The sequence below is a fragment of the Cavia porcellus genome, unplaced genomic scaffold (assembly GCF_034190915.1).
Source record: "Cavia porcellus strain 051 isolate PalLab524CR breed Dunkin Hartley unplaced genomic scaffold, mCavPor4.1 scaffold_30, whole genome shotgun sequence".
In the NCBI taxonomy this organism is placed as follows: Eukaryota; Metazoa; Chordata; class Mammalia; order Rodentia; family Caviidae; genus Cavia; species Cavia porcellus.
Genome location: NW_026947513.1, coordinates 32070600 through 32088933, shown reverse-complemented (window position 1 = coordinate 32088933; position 18334 = coordinate 32070600). Strand labels below are relative to the sequence as shown.

General features: G+C 34.9%; 1 protein-coding gene across 7 annotated transcripts in view; it reads right to left on the bottom strand.

Annotated features, from left to right (window-relative positions):
• Nucleotides 1-18108, bottom strand: part of Exoc1 (exocyst complex component 1) — a 59236-nt gene extending 41128 nt beyond the window's left edge. For 4 of the 7 annotated variants that reach the window (XM_013154445.3, XM_013154447.3, XM_003471675.5 and 1 more), the window contains exons 1-5: nt 17940-18108; nt 13057-13190; nt 9058-9188; nt 3794-3953; nt 1025-1045 (exon numbers count right to left, since the gene is read on the bottom strand). In XM_013154445.3, the coding sequence (XP_013009899.2) occupies nt 1025-1045; nt 3794-3953; nt 9058-9188; nt 13057-13180 (436 nt within the window). In that variant the 5' untranslated portion in view covers nt 13181-13190; nt 17940-18108. The remainder of the gene's footprint in view (nt 1-1024; nt 1046-3793; nt 3954-9057; nt 9189-13056; nt 13191-17939) is intronic. The other 3 variants (XM_013154446.3, XM_003471673.5, XM_003471674.5) reach the window with 1 other exon arrangement.
• Nucleotides 18109-18334: the final 226 nt, after the last annotated feature.

Below are 18334 nucleotides of genomic sequence, written 5' to 3'. Positions count from 1 at the left end.
AATTTTAATTGAAATGAAAAATACATCTATAATCCACAATCTATTTTGGACATTACAAGTAGTAACTGAATTTTTCTAATTTTTATTTAAAAACTTCATATGCATCAACACAGTAAAGATATGCTACAGAAGCTGCCTTACTAACTCTAACACGAGCAGCCACAGCAGCACGGTGGCTTAAAATGATAAAAATGTGAGTGATCTTTTTTATAACTTAATAACTAAAGACCAAGAGGACAAAATTTAAAGTGCTTTCTGGATAAATGTTTCAGTCTATTTTTTGAGATAATACAGGCAGCATGCAGGCATCTGATATACAGGTAGGGTTAGGAGAGATGAAAGACTTAATTTTTAACAGCTAAGATATTATTTTATAACTCTAAATAAAGTTACAGATATTCATAGACTGACTTGGGACATAATTTAAATCACAAACACTGCATGCTTTTAGTATTCAGTATTTTTACATGAAAATCAACATTTATATTCAGTACAACTGGAAATACATTCATTTGACCCACAGCAAACAACAATTAATTTTAATCTAACAAAGGATTTATTCTAAAGAGTGGTAAGAAATGAGGCAGATTTAGTCACATCCCAGGAAAAACAGAAGACTGAAGTTTTTGTCCTGGCAATTAGAGACCAGAGTATATAAATATGAATTATAGGCAGGCATCATCGAGTTCTTCCTTTTTTGAATATGGTCATCTCAATTTTTGTGGAGATATTAAACTGGAGAGTGTGATGCTAAATGGCCTCTAGAGGGCAGGGACTACCCAAATCACACCATACAGAAGATATTTCAAATAAATAGTATCTTAAATGACCATGACAAAAGCTTCAGATGTGTTTTCGCTATCCTGAAACAGTTCTTTGGAAGCCTCAGTAGATACTTAATTTTACTACCACATGGATTTTGTACTAAATTTATCTTTACACAATTTCATAAAATATGCAACTAATAACAATGGCACGTAATAAAAACACATGGAATAGAAGAAGAAGAAAAGGTGTTACGCACCTTCTGTAACTTTAGGCAGTTCTGGAGAGTAAAAAGTATGAAAAAAGCAGAGGAGAGTAAGCAAAGAATATTAGCTGGGTAGAAAAGCAAACAGGTTTAAATTTTAAAATACTACCCATATCTCATTTGAACTTCATAGAAATTAAGGTTTGAAATTAACTACAAAGTGAGAAACAAAATCCCTAAGAAACTAAATTTTCAGGGTTCATTTTTATTTTCTGAAAGAGACGGAAAATATATTTACTTTTCTATTTTCTCTTAGTCTTTTAAGAAACAGTACCGACTAGTTCTTGGAGAACTGGGAAACAAGACCGTTTCCTGGGGATTATTTTTAGGTCAGATGTGACTCATGCATTTAGTACAGTTATTTTCACTCAAGGCCCAAAACTTAACCCGGATGCTCCCTCACAAACGATTAGTCCTGAAACACTGTTAGGAAGGACAAGATTGAGCAAAGAAAAAAGACACGTAAGATACTGGTTCAAGCTGCCACTTTAAAGATTCAAGTTAAAGGTTGTTTAAAACTCTGGCTGCAAGTACAAGAATGACAAAAGGCAGAAAAAAACTTCAACCTACTTCAACCACTAACAAATGTCTCTCTTAAAAACTGTATTCTGCTGAGAAGCTTCAATTATTTAACTTGACTATTCAACTGTCAGTGATAAATACTACCAAAATTGCCACTGCTACTGTAAACAACTGTAACAGTCTTACATGGATTATTTAGCTCCTTAAAAGGATGTAGTAATAATTTTTCATTTCCTATTGAAATTGTAAAGACATTTACTTTTTAAAAAACGGGAATTAATGGCTGTGACTTCAAGGCCCATTAAAACAAGTTTGAGACATTAACAAAGCTATTCCCTGAACACCAAACCAAAGCAACAATTATTAATAAAGTGATTTTCAAAATGAGACCCTTATGGATCTTCTCAGTATTCCTTTTTTTTCTTCTTCTTCTCAATATTCTTAAGAAAGATGTCAATCTGAGTTAATGCTTATAAAAATGTCTATATTTTTGTTTTATGCTCTGAAAAATTAAAAAAAAAATTGGGGGGTAAAGATAAGACATCCATACTCTGCTTTGGTAATATTTCTTAATGAAGTAGATTGGGTATGCTGTTCTTTATCGCTGTTCTAATTAAAATACGCATCAGGGGCTGGGGACATAGCTCAGTAGCACAGTGCCTGCATGGCAAGCACAAAGCTGTGAGTTTAATTCCCATATCAAAAAGAAAAAAAGCATCAGATGATAACACCTGGAGACACATAATATTGTACTTAAAAACAGAACAGGAAGACTGTTAACTAATCATTGACTCATGAGAAGTTCTTTCCAGAAATGGTAGAAAGTAAAAACCATCAGAGCAAATTAATCTATACCTGAAGGCACAAAAAAATTACTGTGAGTTTCTGGAAGATCATTCTCTGGAAGATGACACTCAACTGGTAAGGCCCAGGGACTAATGCTGGGGAGATGGCAACCCTGGGCTCCTACACACAGCCCATACCTGCTGAGGAGCAACACAGGGTCTGACAGATGTGACGTGCTTCTGCTAGTTCAGAGCACCAAACCTAAAACCACAGCAGGGTCACCAGTTAAGTGCTAAGAAGAATACTACCATCAAGGGGCTAACCAGAAAAAGGAGCAGGGAAACCAAACAGAAATACAGGCAATGACTAGGTTGATACTCTGCTTCAATCTAAGCATTAAAATTGTTACATAACAGCAATTTCGGAGTTCCAACCTTTCTGAAGAACAAAAGTTTCTATTTTAAATGCTAATCTACAATTTAGGACAAATGTAACTTTTCTCTTTAATGTATAACTTAAGACAGTACAAAGTGTTTTTCCTGCATAGTCCTGTTATATCAACTGCTTTCTTTGAGACAAAAATACAAACTGTATTCATGATGCATTTGGAACTAATTCCTTATGTTTATGACTTTAAGAAATCAATTTCTGAAGTATAAAAACCTCACTGTACATTTTCAATAATTAACGGAATTTTTATCTTGCAAAACTAAGAAACTGAATCCTTACCACAGCTTTATAAGGTAATACTATTATTATTTGTTTCTGAGAAAAAGAAAACTAAAATAGAGATTAGGAAATTATGGGAGTCATACAGTAGATAGCAAAGTCAGAATTTGACCAGGTAGCCTGACTTCATACCTATACTCTGCATAAACATACTGTTACAAGGACACTCATACTACAGAGCTGTTTAAAATAAGCAAAGACTGGGGCCTGGGGGTGTACTTCAGTGATAGGTTTACCCAGCGTGTGTGAGGCCCGAGGTTTGATCTTCAGGTACTAAATAAATAAATAAGGAAAGATTGGAAAATTAAATAATTAGTTAAATAAACTGTGGTACATCCATACAATGGATCCTATGGTGCTATTAAAAACAATGCTGGGTGTTTAACGTGAAAAATGTTCATGATACACTCATTATATGAAAAAGTGTGGTTAGAAATGGAATGTAACTTTATTTTTTAAGAAGTATTTAAATATGTGTAGAAAAAAGCCTAGAAGAATATCTACCAAAATATTAACAGTACTTAGCTCTAATCAGCACATCTGCAAGTGATTTACGGATTTAATGTATCAATATCCTACAAAGTCAAGCAACATTTCTTCAATAGGAAAAATTATTTTAAAATTTATGACTTATGGTAGTTCAGCACTCTAATTACTTTGAATAAAGTCAAACTACATATTTACCTAAAAGATATACTTGATTTTACACATACATTCTCACTTTACCTTCCAATAGCTGTGAGCTAACATTGACAAAATCAATTTTCTTCCGGAGATACCGCTGATTCAATTTCCAAATGCATGAGATAAATGCATTCTTTTCAGCAGTGCTGCTAGCAACCCATTTATATATTTTTTCAAAATGTAAGTCAAATTCAGGATTTTCCTGAAATAAAAATACAGAGGTTATTTTTTTATCATATCTCTTCCATTAATAAAGTAAAACCTTTATTAGAAAAGGAATTTAAGTTGTTGGTAGGGAAAAGATGGTAAGCAAAGTCAGGTCACTTGAAGAGAAGGGCTCAGAAAATTCAATTTATAGCAAAAACTTGTTGAGTATTCAAAAGAAGTGGGATGAAAAATTATAAGGCGTTGTTTGCTCCGGTGCCCCTTCAGGTCACGTACAGGTTATACAGTTAGCGGCTGCACGGCTGAAGAATCCTTGTCAGTAAGATGACTGTGTTCTTCAGTTTTGATAAGGACCTAATTTTTCTTCTTAACTGCCCATAAAGGTTTAGAGTTCTACCTTTTCTTTGACAAAATATTACTGGGTTGGACATGTAGCTAGGAGGCTGAGTGCTTGTTAGTATGAGTGAGGCCCTAGGCTTAACTCCCAGAACCAAAATCAAATAAATGATACACATGACTTGACACTAACTTCGTGATACAGAATGAATCTTCTAATACAATATATGATTAAAAAACCCCACAATCCACACTCTGGTGTACTTCTGAAGAACAGTGAGGTGCAAAGTACGAGGTGCTCCTGTTTTATAACAAACTATTTTCTATTTTGAAAATACAGAATGATTACATGTGTCTGAAAAGCCAAAAATGCTGGTAGGCCTTAACGTACTTTCAAGTGACAAAGAACCTGAACCAATTTGAGAGAATTAAATCACGCATTCTCCCTGTCCCTGCAGTAATTCTGCAATGAGCTAATATTTCTTTCTTGACTGTAGAATTAATCATTACATGAAAATGAAAATATATGAATATGTATTTTTCTTCACTTCCAAGAAATTAAAAAATACACTTAAAGTCCTCTATAAGGTAGAAAGACAATAGATAAATGTTCTACAAGCTAGAGGAATAATCTATTTCATCATTTAAAGCACTATTTAGGGTGAACAAAATGCGAGTACAGAGACTTTTAAAGCAAGGGAAGTTATATGAGCCTTTCACTTTAAAATGATTTGTAAAAGGCATATTTTAGGGATCAGGATTTCACCTTTGTTATAACCACCAAATAATAGTAACATGGAACTACTAATAATTAGTTCAATTCATAGCTTAATAAACAATTAAGTATCAAAAAATTAAAAACTTGCATTTATAATGGAAAAGTAATTACATTATTACTTATCAAAAAATTTAAGAATACTGGCAACTAACATGAAACTTGATGGGAAATGATCTCTTCCCTGGGAATACTTCCCATAAGGCCATAAAAGCATCTGAGTGCTCTAGTGGCAACATTCACACAAATCAATGTGTGATACTAAATGGCTAATGTTGGGCTATGTATAAAAATTTTATGTTTTATATCCATATATAGTGTACACACAACAACGTGCCTACATAAAGTGAAACAAAAATCCATTAAGCAAATCAGCAGAGGCGTCAGCTTTGAGAGAGCATTCAAATAAGCATTTGGCAGGGTTAGTGAATTATGCACACTAACAGGATCATGGAAGTGAAAAACTAGCAGAGAGAAAAGGCTTTTTAATCAAGGAGCATTTCTAAAACATTTCTGTCTTACACAGAAGCCTACCATGAAAGTCCCTACTCCTGATCTTTCCCCTGTAGTAACAGAATTTCCTGAAGTCTTAAAAAACTCATTCTGCTCTTCTCTCCAACAGGCTCACCAAGCCCCTTTCCCAGCACTTGTCAAACTGTTCCCTTGTTATTCTAAAAATTCAGTGCTTCTTAAGGATAAAGTGCAGGCTTAGTTTACCTAAAATGCTTTAAAAAAAAAAAAAAAGAGGTTATTTCTGCATTTGGACAAAATCTGAATGACGTAGACAGGACTTGCCTAAAATTGTTTTTGTTTCTTTTTCTCACCTGACTCAACTACTTGTCATTTTGTTTGGCTTTTTGACCTCAGAGATTAATGCAAGGTAAAAGTAAAACCAGAATTTTACTTTCCCAGATAGCTTTACAAAATGTATTGCTTCTTTGTGTCTTTTAAATACATGTATGAAACTTACAGAGCTAAATGGAAGCACACTTGTAGTTACCATCAACTACTAAATAGTACCATCAATGGCACAGTGGATGGGGTGCAAAGTATTCCCTAATGGAACATGAGGGGTCTGACTGGAGAGGAAGAATGTGAGGAAGGGCCGTGGTGACACCTACGTCATGACAGTCAGAGAATTTCTACTGATCTCTTTGAAAATACAGTATTGCTATAAAAACCCTCGAATTGCTAGTAATACAAGTGATCCTTTAAAATAATTTTTGTATTACTCAACTTCCTCAGAGTTTGTTGTTTTAGGGATAAGGGATAAGATTTATATTCTTTTTTATTTTTATTTTAAAGAGATTAAGACAAAACAGGACATAACAAAGCAGATCAGAACAGAACAATGTAAGCAACACAGTATTTCACCAGAAGACAACTGGTAATTAACAGTAACTAAGTCTCTTTCTTTGAAATAGTTGAGCATAACTTCATGTACAATAGTATCAAACATAACAAAATAGTATAAAACCACTCTAGAGAATGAGAGTATTACAGGGCATTCTGAACCAAATAACAGAAAACAAACAATGGCTACTATGTTATCTCATTTTCCATAGAAAATTTGTTTATACTATCACACATAATACAATCCAGTAAGATACAACAATAAGATACAACATGATAGAGCCAATGGAAACAGAAGAGCAAAAGCATCTTAGGACTTCAGAGTAAAATGATATTATATCAGCACTGGCTATTATAAGGACTCGTTTTCTTCAAAATAGCTGTTCATACCATCACAGATAAAAAAATCAAACATACCAGGATAAACCCATTCCAACTAATGAATGCGATCATTATAAGGCTTCAAACAATGTAATAGGGAATCATGATTACCATAAACTTTTGTACACTTACCATTTCTTACACTAGGGAGACTATACAGTATTTATATATGTGAGTTTGATTTATTTCACTTATGAGTATGGTTTCAAGTTGCACCCATTTATTAGTAAATATCTCACTGTGATCATTCTTTATAGCTGAGTAGTACTCCATTGTATAAAAATACCACAACTTTTTTATCCATTTCTCAGTTGATGGACACTTAGGTTGTTTCCAAGATCTGGCTATTACAAACTGTGCTGCTATAAACATAAGTGCACATATATCACTGGGGTATGATGCTTTCAGTTCTTCTGGAAATACACCTAGAAGTAGAATAGCTGGGTCAAATGGGAACTTCCAATCCCAGATTTTTGAGGAATCTCCTGACTGATCTCCACAGTGGTTGCACCAGTCTACACCCCCACCAACAGTGCAGGAGAGTTCCTTTTCCCCACACCCTCTCCAGCATTTGTTGTTGATAGTTTTCTTGATCCTGGCCATTCTTTCAGGAGTGAGATGGAATCTCAGTGTGTTTTTAATTTGCATTTCTCTAATGACTAATGATGATGAACATCTTTTCATGCATTTATTTGCCATTTGTATTTCTGCATCTGAGAAGTGTGTATTCATCTCAGATGCCCATTTTTGGAATTAGGTCTTTGAATTTCAGGGTCTGATTTTTTAAAATTCTTTATATGTTTTACACAGAAGTCCTTTGTCTGATAGGCAGTTCACTAAGATTTTTTCCCAGTTTGTGGGTTTTCTTTTCACTCTGCTGGAGATTTCTTTTGACATGCAGAAACTTTTTAATAAGACGTGATCCCAGCTATTGATTCTAGGAAGTACTTCCTGTGTGGTTTGATTCCTGTTCATGAATTCTCTACCTACCGCTGTGTCTTCAAGATTTTTACCTTATTTGTCTTCTAACAGATTTAGTGTTTCTGTTTTAATATTCAGATCTTCGATCCATTTAGATTTTAGTTAGACCTATGGTGATAGGTATGGGTCTAGTTTTAGTTTTCAGCATATGGAGAGCCAGTTTTTCCAGCACCACTTATTAAAGAGACTGTTGTTCTTCCAGTGAACATGTTTGGCCCCTTTATCAAAGATAAGGTGGTTGAGTGTGTTGGTAGTTGTGGTTGTATCCTCTAATCTATTCCACTGATCTTCAGATCTGTTTTTATTCCAATACCATGTTGTAGTATAATTTCAAGTCAGGGATTATGATGCTCCTGCCTTGCCTTTGCTGCTTAGAATTGCCTTTGCTATTCTAGGTCTCTTCTGGTTCCAGATGAATTTTAGAAGTGATTTCCCTAGATCTATGAGTTACGTTGATAGTATTTTCATTGGGATTGCATCAAATCTGTATAACAATTTTGGAAGAATGACCATTTTCACAATATTTGTTCTCTCAATCCATGAACAAGGGATGTCCTTCCATTTTCTGAGATCATCTTCAATTTCTTTTTTCAGGGTATTATAATTTTCCCTATACAGATCTTTTATTTCTTTTGTGAGATTAATTCCTAAGTATTTCATTTTTTTGGATGCTAGTGTGAACGGTGTGGCTTCTCTTATATCTCTCTCCGTAATTTTGTTAGTATATAGAAATGCTATTGATTTTTGAGCACTGATTTTGTATAAGATTTATATCCTTATAAATCTTAGTATTTCAACCTTAAGATGTATAGTCCTATATCACTTCCTTTACTTGAACCACAGTCATCCAAGTCATGGGCTCCAATGGCTAGCTTGGTTACACAGCTGGTAATTCTACATTAACCAGTGAGGACTAGGGAAGGCTCACTTCGGTTATGTATGTGGGACAGAATTTTACCAAAACATGAAGATTAAAAGAAAACAACAACTAATGTAATACAACACTTTCAAATCCACACTAATTTACTGATTCTACATATAAAAAAATACTTATAGTCAAAGTTATTTTTCTCTAGTGTACGTAGCCTGTGCACAAAAAAAAAAAAAAAAATCAGAGCTTTTAAAAAAAAGCAAAAACAATGAATAAACATATATGGTATACTATAGTGATGGTGAGGAGGTAAAAGGTTAAATAATACCTTTTAGACTAATTCCCAGTTAAGTTGTTAGACCAGCCCCACAAAACAAGTTTAGATCCTGTTAGAACATGTAACACGTTTTTTGAATACAAGTCAAAGAACTATGAAAAACATACTTTGATAGCATCTTTGGCATCTACCACAGCAAGGTCTCGAAGAGCCCAAGCAATCTGCCTTTTGTAGAAATCTCCTTTATCAGATTTCTTGACTTTGACCACCTTCACCTGCACAGGGCGTTCCGTTGTTACTGTTGAGGAAAACACAGACCTTCATTAGAAATATGATGCCTTCATTCTCCATTCATTCATTACCAGAGTTTTAGGTGTCTAGAACACATTAAAACATGTAATATTTTGTAACAAGTGAACTGAAGAATGCACAGAATTCTAAATAAAGCATTTAACCAGACTACAGGTCAAAGATAGATGCCTTGAAAAGCAAAGCCTCAGGCCAGTTTCAAAGGAAAAGCAGGAAGTAAAATCTAAAGAAGGGTTGATATGTAAAGCCAGAGAAGCTAAAAGAATACAGTATAATGTAATTTCAAAGAGTAACAGTAAGCAGCTCAACCTGGACAGTACAAGCAATAAGGTGGATGGAAATGAAATTTACTAGGAAATGGGAATTCAGATCACAAAGAGCCTTTTTCTCAAGCTGCATAGGGTGCTGTTTTAAGAAAACAGTATGTTCTAATTTCTGGTTTAAAAAATTACTTTGACAACAAAAAGGAGAATCATTGGAATAAATGCCAATAATTTGAGAAGTGGGTTTTACTGAAACTTTTCTTAAATATATTATACTCAAATTGAATCAAAAATAGAAAATATAGAAAGTTGATAACTATTAAAGTAAAAATCTCTCATCCTCTATCCCTTAAAAAATGAGTTCACCAGTTTTATTGATAATTTTTGCCAAGATTTCAAGGAATGTGTAATTCTAAAGACACACAGCTATTTCCATATTCACAGAACAAGGGAGGGAGGACTTCTCAATTTATTTTGTTTTAAAACTTTGATTATAAAGCCAACTAAAATATGAAGAAAATTACGACCACACAATTATGAACACTAATGCAAAATCTTAAAAACAAAATATTGTTCTGGTAAACAAAGGGTATTCACAAAAAAATGCTTCATTTCATCAAATTCAAGATCTATTTTTACACATTTAAAAATCTCTGAAATCAGGATAAAATCTTAAATTAACGTAGTATTATAGATTCTTTTAGTAGGATATAAAATAATAATCTATGGGATATATTATATTACAACTAAGGCTATTTACAAGGCCTACTTATGAAAATCAAACATAATTATTCACTACACTACCAAACTAAAGGAGAAAATAATACAATAACTATTATATACATAATTATTAATAAAAAGTATTTGATTAGATTTAACTGACTATATTAAATCAAATCATGATCTGTAAAAGGGTTAGGTGGGAATGTAGCTCAGTGCTAGAGTGCTTGTTTAACATGCAAGAGACCCTGGATTTGAATCCTTGAGCTTAAAAAAAAAACAAAAGCCAGGAATAGAATAAAACAAACTAAATTTCCTTCACATTACAAAGGACAGCTATAAAAACCCTAAGTAAAAACTCACACTTAAAGATGAACTCATTCCCTTTGAGATCAAGACTATGTTGATAGTTCTAATTAGCAGGCCAAAGTAACAAAAATAAGTGAAAAATGAAAGATATAAAGACTACAAAGAAAGGAAGGTATCATTACTTTCAGAGTCTAAAGATAAATTATTGGAATAAGGAACTTTAGTAAGTTTCATACTCACATAAAAAAACTAACTGCACATTGATCTAACAAATTGCTTTAAAAATGTATTAATACTAATAAGGACTATTATTTCTAACAATAGAAAACTAAGGAAAAATAAATTCAATGTCATACATGCAAAGACTTTAGAGAAAACTATGAAACTTATACAAAGTCATTTTAAAAGACCTAGATAAATAAAGGCCTACATTGTGTGGTTATTAACATCCAATAACATAAAAAATGGAAGTTCTTTCCAAAGTGAACTGTAAGTTCCAAATAATTCTAATTAAAATCCCAAAAACTCTGGAACTTGATTCTAAAATTTAGATAAAGAGTAAAGAAAAAAATCAAAGTAAAACTAAAACAAAAAGAAACACAGAAAAAAAGAATACTTGGAAACAATTTACACATGTAAACTACAACTGCAGACATGGTGAATTAAAAACTAAAATGCAAAAAGCAAATTTGCAAACTCTTATATCACAACAGAAGTGTATTTTGTTGACCACATAAAAGAGATCTGAGGAGGAGATCATAGATAAGAGTCAAGAAGGGAAAGACACAGAAGATCAGACTCATTCATTTTCCTTACTTAAAATTGTAAACTTCATTAAAAGCCATCATAAAATATGAAAAGAAAAGCTACAAATTGGGATACATACAACCAATAAAGAATTTGTATAAATCAGTGAAAAAAAGAGCAAAAACTCAAGTGGATAAACTTCATAAACAAGGACTAAATAGCTAATAAAGTCATGAAAAAATGCTTAATGTCATAATTAGGAAAATCCAACTTAAAACCACAATAATAGTATAGAGATACTATTTCACTTCCACCAGACTGGCAACAATTAACATTAATCCAAACTGTTGATTAGGATGTAGAGTCCAGAATATATATACTACTCATGAGAATGAAAACTAGAATTAATTTTGCAACTAATTCAGTACGAGAGCAGAAGTGGTTATTTAAATACCTATGATACATCTAAGTATCCTAAAAAAGTTCTTCCTGATGTGTACTAGGAGATAAGAACAAACATGTTCATAGCAGTGCTGTCTGAATAGGAAAACCTAGAAACAAATCTAATATTCATCACAGGTAGAAAGGGCATGTGAGCTATGGCACAGTAATACAGTAGAGTACAGTAAATATGAAAGATTATGGCTGTACAAAACCCAAGATCTAACATATGAACATAACAATAATTTGAAAAAAATACCTGCATTATAATTCAATTTATACAAAGTTCAAAGACTTGCAAAACTAAACAACATATTGTTTGAAATTACTGGTATATAGGATAATGTGATAAAGAAAAGCAAGAAAACAACAAACTAAAATTCAGAAACCAGTCACCACTCAATGGAGGAAAAGGTGAAGGCAGAACACAAAGGGGACTTCAAGTGCTGAGCGGTAAGCACACTGTGCTCTCCACAGGACTGCTATTTACATCTTGTATATATGTTACTGTATAACCATTCACTAGTAAAAGCAATTAAAAAATTAACTTTTTGGATCAACAATTTGTCCAATTATCAACACGAGAGTACTTTTTTAAAGGAGGAAATATCCCTTAATGAATAAAGAACATCAAAAATACTTTCTTGCCATGCCCGAGGCTATGCACCAGCGGCCTGGAGAGGTCTTGTGAGCCCAGTTGGGCCCCAAGAAGCTGCCACGCCCTGAGACCCCACCAGTACTGGAGGAACATTGGTGAACCACCGACCCATGCCTCTCCGTCACTCCAGGAACCCTGGATTGGAGGGAGGAACCGTGGTATATAGTCCAATCCACTCCAATGAGGACCAGACAGCCAATGTCAGAAACACCCAGGACACAGCAATGGACTGATTCAGAGGAACACAGGAAAATGTCAAGATGAAGAGCAAAATACAGTCTCAGATCTCTAGCCCACACAGAGTAAGTTTAGAAGACACAGCCATAGTATAAATTGGGAGTCACACACCTGACATATCTGAAAAGATAACTCAAGTAAAGAAACAACTGTGTTCTCATATTGTTTGGTTAATTTTACATGCCTATGTCTGATGCTCTGGACCGCTATTTCAAAGATAAAAGGCACTGTGGTAGCCACTGTTAATTTCCTATTATCTTATTTTGAAGTTCTGTATTTTTTTCATTGTTTGATTTTATTATGTCTGATGGTGGTAGCTACTCTGAAGATAACAAGATATATTATGGCAGCCATTGCTGATTTCCTGTTATTTTGTTTTGGTTGAAGTCCTATATCGCTTTGTTTTGTTTTGATTGGTTTTATCCTGTTTGTTTGGTTTTATTCTCTTTAAAATAGAAAACTCTTTCTTATTAAATACCCACCTGTGGCACACAAAAAACAGTTCTTTTTCTTTTTTCCTGCTTTGCAGACATTCACAATGCTCAGCAGGCGTTCATCATTTGGTGTAAAAATATCTCTTTGTAATGCATGCTTGATTGCTGTCATCTTTTCCTAGCTGAAAAAAATGCAAAGCATAGATATTGAGCTCATCCTCACAAACATTTCACATATACTCTTCCATTTGTAATTCAAAAAAGATCTGGTTAATAAGCATAGAAAAAAGTTTTAACACTGAATACATTTGCATTGTAAAAATATGAAGCTGTAAGTTTGGAAATAAAACCTCAGCATCCGCTGGATCAAATGTAAAACTTTTGGAAGTGCACATCAAGTAATATATTGCACACAAATAAAGATGATTTAGAGAAAAAATTTTAAGATCCATACTCAATCTTTAGTTTCTTATATAAAACAATTGAAACTCAATAATAAAAAGACAACCCAAAATGAAAAAAAGATCTGAAGATATTTCTCCAAAGAAAATGTACAAATAGCCAACAAGTACATGAAATGATGATCAACATAAATAATCACTAGGAAAATGCAAATAAAACCACTGTGAGATAATACTATTTTCTACTCTCTAAGATGCCTAAAAAAGGACAAACCATTACAAGTGTTGTTGAGGATCTGGAAAAAATGAAACTCATAATTGTTACTGGGATTGTAAAATGTAGCTAATTTGAAAAACATTTTGCAGGTCTTCAAAAAGTGAAAACTAGAGTTACCACATACTCCAGCAATTCCACACCCAGAAACCTTAGATGTCTTTACACAAAACCTTGCTGCTCATGAATGTTTCCAGCAGCATGAGAATGATCTCCACATTTGCTGGGACTTGTTCCAGGACCCCCACAGATATCAAAATCCACTAGCACTCAAGAACCTCTCTGAAAAAGTAGAGCATGTACAAACAACCTTTGCACTTCAAATAATGTCTAGATTATTACACTAATAGAATGCAAGTGCTACAGAAGTAGCTGTTATATGGTATTGTTTAGAGGATAATGTCAAGGAAAAAAGTCTGTACATGTTCAGCATAAATGTAATTTTTTTCTCAAATATTTTTGACCTGGTTGGTTGAATCTGTGGCTACAGAACATATGGATGTGTAAGGTCAACCATATTTACAAAGTCAGAAATGGAGTCAACTCAAATGTCTATTAACAGATAAGCAGTTAAACAAAATCTGGCATATTTATATACCAGAATATTATTTGGCTGTAAAAAGGAATAAAACTATACTATGACACTGAGGAATCTTGAAAGCATGTTATATGAAGAAGCCAAAAACAAAAGGCTGCATACTATGAGTCCATGCATAAGAAATGTCTAGAGCTGGCTGTAGTGGTGCACCCCTTATAATCCTAGCACTCTAGGAGGCTGAGGCAGGAGGATTGCAAATTCAAACTCAGCCTAGACAACTTAAATCACTACAGCAAGATCCTGTTTCAAAATAAAAAAGGGCTGGGGTTACAGTTCAGTGCAAAGGCCTGAGTGCTGCAAACAAATAAATATTTTTAAAAAGAATTAGTAGTTGTCTGCATATGATGTATGGAGCTTCTTTTCAGGTTGATGAAAATGTCTGAGTTAGATTGTGACATGAAGTACAAACTTAAGAATACACTAAAAGTAACAAATGACATTGAAAAGGTCAATTTTTATAAGTGAATTGTATCTCAATAAAGCTGTTATAAAAATAGGTTTCCACTTATATTTTTCATATCTATTTTAGCATCTTTTTTCAAGCATGAACTTCAGTTACATGTTTAAACTTTCCAATTTTATCTTTCATATACATATTTGTGTATATATTACTATTTCCTGACACAAATGTGTATTATTTCATACACATAAGTCTGCCTAAGCATTAATTTTTACCAATACCATTTCTCTAAACAGGTAAGTAAGAAATACAAGTTTGACATAAATAATTTACAATGCATTTTGATAGCACAATGACAGCTCTGTAAACTAGGTCTCTTCTATAATTCACACAATCTATGAAACCTTCATTTCTGCATCAACTCCAAAAATTGTTTCCCAAAAAATCCTATCTTCCCACTTGCATCCTTCTCTCAGTCTGTACTCTTCGGCATCCCCCTGCTCCCTGCTGTCTCTGCCCCTGTCGCTCTCCCAGTTTAACCTCTTTTCCAAAATAGCCTACAGGATGCTCATTTCCCTACAGAAAGTTTTACCATTTAAGGCCAGTTTATACTGCTTCATCAATCTCCATAAACTCTGTCACTTCTCTAAGGCTACAAACCACTTTAAAAGTCTTCGTTTTGCGTTTAGATCTTGTACTCTGAGTATTTTAAAGACAATGATACACAATCAACTATCGTTATTCTCTTTATTTTGTTATGAGTTTGTTTTTCATAAGTTTTTAAAAAATCACATATCCGTATTCTGTGCATGCATTACAACCATCTAAATCCAGCCCAAACTGGCATTTTGAGGCTGCTCAGCATTTAAAACACTTCCTCTGCCAATTCCTTTCCTCATATCTGATTATTATTGTTGCAGATCTTTGATGTCTCTGTCTCAGACCTCAACTCAGTTTTCAACTCCCGTCAGCCTCCTCCCTACTACTCTTTTTTTTGGTTTTTTTTTTTTGTCTTTTTCCTTTTTATCGGTACCAGGGATCGAACTCATGACTGCCTGCTTGCAAGGCAGGCGCTTAGGCCGCTGAGCTAAATCCCCAGCCCCCTCACTACTACTCTTTAACAGCAGGTTAAATACCACCCGGTAGCGAATACACAAATCATGAATTAGAATTGTTCTCAATTGCTTTCTTTTCCATCTCTCCATATTCACCCATTCTCATCTCCATTCTATTACAAAACATGTTCTAGGATCTACACATTACGTTAAAAGTTCTATTCCATTGTATGCTTGAGTCACACGGTTTACTTTTTACTTCCAGGGTTTTATTCTTGCAATTTCTTTTTTCTAGAATTCTTTTCTCCCTGGGAAATCCAACTCATCCCTCAAGATTCTGCTAAAATGTCTCATCTTCTCTGCAATAGCCCCCTTCTCTAGAATAATTCCTTTTCTATATCTTTTAACATTTTCCCTCTCTTTTGATCACGGCACTAATGAACTGTATTTTCTAGCAAGTTACATTTCTCCTCCACTAAAAGAAATTCTTTCTAGAAAAGAATCACTTTTTATTTATCTTTATATTCCTAGAATTTAGCGAAATGGTACACATTTGTGGTATACTCAACTTAAGTAAAAATTACACTAAATAATGTAACAGCTAGAGCTCTGTAAGAGTCCCTTTCTAACTTCCACATCTGAAAGCTAATCTCCATGCACAAAATCTGCCATACTTCATTCCCTCCTCCATTGCTGACATGAAATTTGCTAATGCATTCTGGGATTACTCTTCATTTACACACAAATTCTTTTTCCATGCCCAACACACTAACCAAGGTTCTTAGTAACTTCATGCAACCGCACTTGGTTCTCTCTTTGTAAAAAGTTACAATCCTTAAAAAAAAATCTTGAAATGTAATTTTCATCACAATACACTCTCTTTCAACATTTTCCTAATGTTCTCAATGCAAATATTCCACTCAACGCACTTTGTTCATTTGGGATCTTCAATCTCTGCTTAGGCCCTTTTCTATGCATCCTTATCCAAACCATAATTACATTTCATGGTTTATATGAAATTTATTCAATAAAGACCTTAATCCAAAAAATCTCATTTCTGAATTTCTATAGTACTTACTAGATTTACTAAACAATTTAGCACTTACTGTGTGATTCATGAGCTCAGGAGCCTGTTTAAAAGAGAAAGATTCAGAAGGGTCTGAGATGTTCTATCACAGTGTTGTCTTTACAGTAGCTACATAAAAAAACACCTAAGGTTACCCGAAAGAACAGTAAAAACTGGTCAAATAAATAATAGTGGCCAACGTTTACGAATGTTCTTCTTTGGTCAATAGCAACGACTAATACTTGCAGTACTAGCACGTTAGGAGGCTGAGGCAGGACTGTCAAGTTCAAGCCCAGTCTGGCCTAAAAATAGCAAAACCAAAAAGGACCTGGAAATGTAGCTCAGTACAAAGGCCCTGGGTTCAGTCACCGCGGTGATGGTGCTGGGGATGCAAAGACTGAGTGCAAAACAAGAGGTAAGTTAGGTAGAAGTTAGAGCAGTTCGTGACCATTCTTTATTCAACAAATATTTAAGTCTAGTAAATTAAGTACCAGCCTCTGTTTCAGGTGAACATTAGTCATGTTCATGGAAACATGGAGACTTGCGCTACCATGGCATTATATTCTAAGGGTTTAATAATCACTCCATGATTGAAGGTATGGTACTTTATAGTATGAAGGTTATTTTCCAGGACTAGGAATCCACATTTGACCACCTCTGGAGGCAGTTAACCAGCACCATCCCTCTACACTGATTACTGTTTCCTTAAACTCAATTGGGCCTTCACACCGCGTAACAAATAGTTGGTCACTGAAACTACACCGAGACAGGGAAACACACTTAAGAGATATAGAATAACAGGTTGATTTGAACAAAGGGGAAAGTACTGTCACGCCCCCTTCTCTCAGTCCGAGCGGAAGAGCATATGATTTGAGCTTCTGGAAACAAATGAAATCTGGATCCAATGGGCGAAACGGCAGAGGAGCGTAAACGGGTTGCCTTCCTGGCTCCACATTCTTTTATGCTCCAGGGCGACAAGGGAGGGAGGATGCTGCCACAGACTTTACCCAGACAGGGAGGGAAGGGAAAGTGGGCTTGTCCGCCCCGCCGCGTGAGCAAGCAGCAGAACCAGGTGCAGCCTTAAACTCTGGCGCTCGCCAGTCCACTGTCACCTGGGAGCACGGGCCGAAAGCTTACCGCAATGCTGGACCGAGCCCGGCGATGCCGAGGCGGGTCCTCCAAGACTCAGACGCGATGGGGGCGGGACAGCCACCTCCACTAGGACGTATCCCTCAATTAAACGGTAAAACGGAAGCGACAGTTTCCCCACCACTTCCCACATCCGGACACGTGACCAACGCCACGCCGGAAGTTGATCTGGTGTAGCAGGAAGGAGAGGAGGTGGGAAAAAGGAACGACCAATAGACGTGGAGGGGCGTGGCGCCGCAGAGGGCGTGAGGAGGCGTGAGGGGAGTGCGGAAATGAGGCTCGGGCGGGGCGCCTATCGGGCGGAGACAGAGTTGCATGGAGTTCTGTGCTGTGTGTTCTTTTGCGGGCCGGATTTATTCTGGTATTTGCAGAAATTCATTGAA